The sequence below is a fragment of the Schistocerca piceifrons genome, chromosome 4, assembly GCF_021461385.2.
Source record: "Schistocerca piceifrons isolate TAMUIC-IGC-003096 chromosome 4, iqSchPice1.1, whole genome shotgun sequence".
NCBI lineage: Eukaryota > Metazoa > Arthropoda > Insecta > Orthoptera > Acrididae > Schistocerca > Schistocerca piceifrons.
Window position 1 is genome coordinate 242,942,469 of NC_060141.1, and position 8,147 is coordinate 242,950,615.

At 37.9% G+C, this 8,147-nt stretch overlaps 1 protein-coding gene across 3 annotated transcripts in view; it reads left to right on the plus strand.

Annotated features, from left to right (window-relative positions):
* LOC124794656 (RNA-binding protein EWS-like) overlaps positions 1–3,462 on the plus strand; it is a 93,556-nt gene extending 90,094 nt beyond the window's left edge. For all 3 annotated transcript variants that reach the window (XM_047258182.1, XM_047258181.1, XM_047258180.1), the window contains one exon: positions 2,200–3,462. In XM_047258182.1, the coding sequence (XP_047114138.1) occupies positions 2,200–2,868 (669 nt within the window). In that variant the 3' untranslated portion in view covers positions 2,869–3,462. The remainder of the gene's footprint in view (positions 1–2,199) is intronic.
* The last annotated feature ends 4,685 nt before the right edge of the window (positions 3,463–8,147 follow it).

Genomic DNA, 8,147 nt, shown 5'->3' on the forward strand with positions numbered 1-8,147 from the left:
TCTTGGTTTCACTGGCTGTGACTCTGTTTGCTTTCTGTCTTCAGTGTGATTGACTTAGATCCGTTTTGACATTCTGTAGACGATTTTCATTTGGTGGGTCGCTGCTGCACTTAACAATCTATTATTTGCTTTATATGTATTCAGCCACAACTGTTTCCCCTGCTTATGGTAGCAACACTTCTCCACTATTCCATGTGTGTCTTCTGAGGGTTTTCAGGTGGGTTTTGGTCTGATGTTACATCAGATATTTGTAATTCTGATTTTGTAATGTGTAGATGCAGTGAGTCCAAACAAATACTGCTCGTCATGTGTTTCATACAGTACCCAGTGTCAGTAGAAGACATTGGTGTCAATCTCACGGGAGGGGGGGATAAGTGTAATTTTGTGTGTACTTAAGTTTAAACTGCTGTGGTATTTAGTTTAACAACACAAGAAACAGAAAAACATAAGAAATGCCCAGTAGTCCAGTTACATCTCAGTACTGCTGCTGCATGACAGTAGTGGACAGACAGTATGGCACAGGGCAAGTCGTGCACAGAAGATGTGAACATATATATACAGATCTTTATCTGAAGTAAAAAGCAGTTAGTTCCGATGTTCTCTCAACATTTGTCATATCAGTAAATTTTTGTTTTACATGTCTTCACTGCATGGCCTGCCCGGCTCTTGCGCAGGCTCTTAATGCATTGCCTGTCTTTTCACTGCCATACAACAATGCTACTGCATTGTTGCTTGCTAGATTACTGGTTAATATTTGTGTTTTGCAGCCCTTGCTATGTCGGTTCAATTGAATGGTCACATAATTTTACATTAAAAAAAAATGTATGTAATGAGAAACACAGTTTTCTGTTGATACCGGACATTGTGTGAAACACGTAATGTGCCGTATTTGTTTAGGGCGGACTCCATCCATACATTGCGTAAATAAAATTGAAAATATCTGCGCAAACATCAGAGAAAATGCATGTTGCAATTCTTAGCAGAGACACCCGATAAATGTACTTAGAGGGAATAGCTTTAGCTGACAGAAATTTCATCTCGCAACTTTCCAATATTACAGTCCTCTGACCTCTTGATAAGATGTTCAGTGTTTTTTGCCGAATGCATTCCTCCTGTCCTTGCAGTCAGTTGAATACAACATTTTAAGATTCGTCTTCCTTTCATTATGCATTATCATTATCAGTCTATAATATGTACATGAAACTAATTTTCAGTCTATTTTTTTAAGGGCAATAAAAACAAATGAAGTAAGGAATGTTCAAAATTCTTTTATTTGTAAGATTTTTTAATTTTTAAGAGAAAAGCTACCAATAGGTGACATTTATCAACCACACACTGATAACAGTTCATGCAAATTATCTGTGACCTTGCAAGTAATTGCAGACAGGTAAATTTTCTTGTTGTATTGACGCCCTTTAATTGTTATTTTCATACAGACTTTATTTTACCGATCTTTACAGAGGATTAGAAGTTAGAAAAAATGCTAAACTGATGGGGACCAAGGAACTGAACAGGCCAATGAAAAATAAAGATATGAGCTGTGCCTCTGTCATTATGGAACTGTGCATTATTTTCAGTTTCATGCTGTGTCCACAGAAATTTCCTTAAAATGTCGAAACATCTGTCAAATGCCATGGTTCCTGTCATTGCCTCAATATCATGCAGACAACACATGCTAGAAAGTGATAATGAACCGCATAGATCATGGGGTCTATGAAATGGACATTCATTCAGTGGGTCAGTTATTGGCCTTGAATACTTGTTTACAATGTCTTACAGTTGAAATTGTACCTCATTGCTAAACAGCAACAGTGTGTAATTGATAATGATCACCACTTGAGTGATATTAACTGTTAATGTGATTTAATGGGTTGCAACATGGGTACTTTCTCTAAATGTAACTTCTCTCTCTCTCTCTCTCTCTCTCTCTCTCTCTCTCTCTCTCTCTCTCTCTCTCTCTCTCTCGTGTGTGTGTGTGTGTGTGTGTGTGTGTGTGTGTGTGTGTGTGTGTGTGTGTGTGTTCAAATTTTTTCTAATTGCACTTCAGAGTGGAGTGATCCCTCAAAATCAGAGAATTATTTCTGTTAAATCCTGTAGTGACAAAGACTGTGACAGAAGTTACTGCAATTGGTGGGAAAAATTTGTAGACAGCATGGGAATTCTAGTCTAAAAGTGTTACTAACAGAAGGTATGTTACAGAATTATGAAGATTCTGAAGACGACTATGATGATGATGATGATGATGACGAAGATGATGAACAAACCCAGCGCCAGTACAATAGGCCTTACAGGCAACAATCGTATGGCCAAAGGCCGTATGGACAAAAGCAATATGGTCAAAGGCCATATGGGCAAAAGCAGTTTGGGCAAAGGCCATATGGCCAGAAGCCATATGGCCAACAGTCATATGGACAACAAAAGTCATATGGGTCACAACAGCAGTATGGACAGCAACAATCATACGGCCAACAACAGCCATATGGCCAACAACAATCATATGGCCAACAGTCATATGGCCAACAACAAACGTACAATCGGCAGCAGCCTTACGGACAACAGGCTTATGAACAGCAGACTTATGGAGAAAAACAGACATATGAGCAGCAGCCAACACACACATATGGGCAAGAGCAGCAGCAGCAGCAGCAGACACAGTCATTTGGGCAGGAGCAGCAACAGACGACAGCAGCATATGGGCAGCAACAGACGACAGCGACATATGGGCAGCAACAGCCAACAGCAGCGTATGGACAGCAACAGACGACTGCAGCATATGGGCAGCAACAGCCAACAGCAACATATGGGCAGCAACAGACGCAGGTGTACAGCCAGTCATACACTCAGCAGGGCAATGACCAATGGTATTGAGTTCCCTGGTGTATGAAGACGTTTTTGCGTCAGCACAGTAATTGAGTCAGTGTATAGAAGACAGTTCTTTGTCAATTTTGTATAAGGACATTAGGACAATTATTTTGTTTTTTCCTTGTTGCATTTACTTGATGTGATATACTGTGCTTGATGTGATATACTACAGTGCAATGAACAAAGTGATTTCAATTTGGTGAACCACTGCAGTATCATCACCATTTGAGGAAGAAATTCACTGATCAAAGTTAAAGGCACAGTATTCTTTGAGCAGTACTGCTCCATTCTGACTTGACACTGATACTATGTGTGTGTTAATGGAAATCCAGTGTAAGTGTGAAAATTCTTTTACTGTAAGCAGAGACCCACATTTTTGTGTAGCCAAAGACATCGTATATCCAATACATAAATGAAATTACATGGAGAGACTGAAGCAGAAAATTGTACTGGGTGTAAAAACCTCCACTTCCATGTAGTAGAAATGGCCAAACATAATTTTTTATAATTTGTTAAAAAACCTTGTAGAATACCTGTCATCACAAACCTTTTTCTCTGTAAAACTCTTGATTGAAAAGTCAATAAACAGATATAAACCTTCATGTTTTACTTAGTGGGCATTGCAAATGTTCTGCAGTGTTTCAGCAAAAGCATAAAGAAAAAATCATATTTTCTATGACTCGCACGTAGATGCTCACATAAATTTTCACAAACACAGAAGCATTACTGTTGTTATTTATTTAAAGTGAAAGCTACATTAACTAAGACATCTTTACGTATTATGTAATTTCAAGTTTTTCATATTTCAGTCAATATTTGGCCCGTGATTCATAGATCTTGATAGAAAGCAGCATTGCTTTGCAAGTGTGTTTGTCTGAAAGAAAAGGTTATTGTATTGTTGAGCAGTGGTTGCTTTTATCATAAATAGTGCAACAATAAAAACTGCTGATTTGAAAGGTTTATAAAAGAAAAATAAATGTCTTAGCATTTTATGTTTTGTGTTTCTGCATAATTGGAAATTTAAAATTACACATTTTTAGAAATGATAGAGGATGAGAATGTCGACTATTGCTTCATGAATATTCTTCTTCAAGTGTGGAAGCATCCACGGATAGCCAATATAAACATTATATAATAGATTTAAAAAGAAAGGAAAAAAAAAAAGGTTGCAAGGGTGCTAAATCTGGCGAGCGTGCCAGCCTCAAGATTATTTCTCAAGGACATCTAGTGACCAGTGACTGGGGAATTTTTTTGCACAAAACACAAATTGCAGTTTGCGCTATCTCTGCCATGGTTCTATGTTACTGTAAGCTAACATGAAGTTCTGTGGTTGTTAACACTTCAGTAACACAGGTTTCCTTTATTCATGCACATAGCCACACGAAAATGTGACTCACCACTAAAGGACACCAGGCTACTTTTTTTACTGAACAACAAATTCACATTCATTGAGTGGTTGCATCACAGTCAACTTGTATGGCTGGTAATGGAGATTGAAATGAAGTACTTGTCACACAGAATGATCCGAAAGTCAAAGACCAGCTGTGTGCTAGGACTGATTGCTGAAGAGATCTCAAGAAAGAATCTCATTGTCTTGATGTTTTGCAGTGAAATGGTCCTTGATAAACCCTTTCTTTTTTTGCACATTTCCAGGTGCCCTGAAAAAATTGAGTTACCCACTACAGGACCCACATTTGATGGAATATTAAAATCTGCTTGAAATCCACGCGGTGTGGTGACAGTTGACTGGTCTTTAGAAAAGCAGACTTCAATGACAAACACACACTGCTCGTTTGTCCAGTGCATTGCCACTACTGAGACTGTTTGTAAACAACTTAACTATGTAACGTTTCAAATGAGGCTATCCCTAATGTAGTCTTACCACACATCCTTTCATGGTCCCATTCAAATCAGCAAATTTCATTGTTGCACACTGTGTGTATGCAGGTTAAGTAATAAACTGGTGGTTTGACTGCACTTTCACATAATACTGGAGTAGTTGTAGAACGAGGTGTTACCAATAATAAAAACACAGTAATTGCATGTTACCGTAATTTGTTTGGTCCAGTAGCTTTCATTTAAGGGTAATCCCTGTTGTAAATCCCCTCCTGATCAGTAGTTACCCTGTTGTTGATAATAGTTCGGTTTGTTGTTAATTAAAACCATGAATCCATTGGGGCTGTAAAATTTATGCCCCCCCCCCCCTTTTTTTTAAAAAAAAAGATGTGAACTTGCTTTCAAGCCATTGTGAAACAAAACTTGTACATATATGAATACCTGCCGGCAAAAATGTTGTAACCCTCACTTTTCTAAGAAACCAGTTTATATGTGACAAACGTTGTATGTGCCAAGAATAAGCAGTGTATGAAGTTACGTTGGCAAACATGTACATTAAGCACCATTTCTCATTCGTTTCCTATTCGCCGCGAGGTGCTCGGATGCAGAAACGTTGTAAACATGGAGCAGGAACATTGTGTGACGTTAAGTCAGAGCATGTGCGAAGATATAAATAGGGGCCGGAAACAGAAAATTAAGTATAGTGAATGGAAGAGGAATGCGAAGAAACACAAACCGAATTCGGGGCAACCACATTTGGCCCACAATAGCAAACCAGTACCTGGTAAAATCCCTGCTGAACAGGTGCGTGCATAAATGTTGATGCCAATCTAACACTATACTTCTGTGAAATGGGAGATTCCATACACTATTCACAAACATCATATTGTAATGCGCTGTCATAGCCTTTACGTTTGATGTTAATGTGGTTAACTATACTTATCATTACATCGTGCTCCCTTTATTGATTGCTACCTGCAAATGTAGATACCAGTGTAAAACACTAAAAATGGAGGACAACAGAGCGCTGTTTCAAGAATTCTACACTTTAGACTATAATCCACAAACCAGACATTTGGCTTCGTCGTGCATTGAAATAGTAGACATCAAATGTAGGGAGACTGAGGAGACCATTTTGAGCAGACACTGCACATTCAAGTACTTTTTAAGAAGAGGAGCAGAAAAAGTTCAGGTATGTCAAAAAATGTTGTGCATGGTATATAGGATTACAGGTAGACATGTACAAATGCTCCAAGGGAAGATGAAATGTGGCATGCCGTTATAAGACAGGAGGGGTAAGCATGTGAATCATCCAAATAAGCTGCAGGACAGCTCGAAGGAAGTGATAAGAAACCATGTTGAGAAGCTACCAAAAGAAGAAAGCCACTACTCAAGACATAAGAATGAAAAGCACTGCCTGAGATCCGATTTGAATATTTCTAAATTTTGCCGACTCTTTAAAGAAGATAATCCAACAGTACAGTGCAGTGAAAGAGCTTATACAGATATTTTCAGGGGACAATATAATTTTCGCTGTGGAGTACCATGTTCGGATTCATGTGGGTATTGTGACAGATTGTTCCAGCAGTTAGTTAACAGTAAAAATGAAACAAAGAGAAAGAAAATCGACGAAGAAAGCAAACTGTACCATTTACGTGCGCAAGCAGCATATTCAATGCTGGAAAAGGATACAGCAAAAGCTAAAGCAAACGAAACCTATGTTGTGATATGCACAGACCTCCAACAGGTGCTGTATTGTCCTACCATTAACCATTCTGCGGTTTTCTATCAATATCAGCTGTCAACCTACAATCAGGCAATACATAATGTTGGTGACCATAAGGTGTGGATGTGTGTTTGGCCTGAAATTGTTGCTAAGCGGGGATCAGGGGAAATAACTTCATGCCTTCTGAAGTACGTAACATCTACATTTTCAATACTAAACCCGTGTGAAGAAAGTACTTTAGTGGTGTGGTCAGATCGATGTACAGGACAGAACAATAACTGGAAAACTATTGTTTTGTATCAATATCTTCTGAAGATGAAGTATTTCACCTCTGTGGAGCAAAAGTTTCTTATCACAGAACACAGCTTTTTGCCTTGTGAAAGGGATTTCACATTGAGAGAAATAAGAACTACTACTGTGTATGAACCATTTGAATGGGTTCAGGCAACAGCTACTGCACAACCAAACAACTCATTTCTGGTTTGTTACATGGAGCAGGACGATGTATTTAAGCGGTATTGAAAAGCACGTCCGCAAAGATCCAAAATGCAAAATAACGGATTATATTTGGATGAAGATATCTTCAGACTCCTTGACAGTACTTCAGTGCCGCAAGAGTCATAACTACTTGCAGCCTTGGTACTCAGCAAACTTATCAAAACACTCCAGGGGTAAAAATAGTATTTAAGTTCTGCCGGTGGTGTTTAGCTTGAATGACCTACTTAGACTTTATGGTGTGCCATTGCATGTCTCTGCGGAAAAGAAAGCTAATCTGCTAAACATATGTATATATATTCCTGAAAAATACGGAGAGTTTTATGAAAACCTAAAGATAAAGTAAAATGACAGTGTCATGGTCAGTCATGCAAAACATATGTTTGCAACAATACGTCTTGTGTGCCGTGAATAATCGTGTTACACAATAATGTTTCATTTAAACTGCATGTGCAGTATCGATTTTGTTTCGTTATATTCTTGTGAAATGCAAATGTGAACGTTAATCACTGCAAAGTTTTTTTTTGTAACAGTATTTCCACCTTCAGTCAAACACCTAGAAGTTCAACATTGTATAATGCAAATTATATCTACACCTAATCAGAATAAAACCAATAAACAGTATTAGAGGTTAAATAATATCAGTGGTATAAACATTGTAACCCACAAAAGTGTGCTGCTCTCGTTAGAGACTGTTCACTTTTTTTAATTTGGCCTTAATGTAGAGCAAGAGACATATTACCACAAGGAATAATCACTGTTATGTAAAAGATAGACTGCTGGTCACCACATACAGGAGGCACTTAGTTGCAGACAGGCACAATGAAAAGACTGCTAGCCATTTAAGCTTTTGGGAGAAAAGTCCTTCTTTGGAAATAGAAAACATACAAATTCATTTTCCATAGCACTTTTCATTGTTTAATATTTTCACATGTGTGTTAATGGACTGGGCATGAAGAGGCAATTTTTACATCAACAGTGTAAAACTTTTTCAATTGTCTGCATTATGAACAAGTTGACATATAGCTACAATTGTTTCATGCAGAAAGATCAGTAAAATTATTCGTATTCATTTTAATGAAAAGATTACAATCTCTACTTTACTGTATGTTACCTGACTGAAAGCATTCACTTGAAAGAATTGTGCAGTTGTTTAAGTGACACTGAAATTAGAAATATTATTTTCAGTTTAGTTTGATTGTGCACTGTCGAGTACCATTTGGTGCCC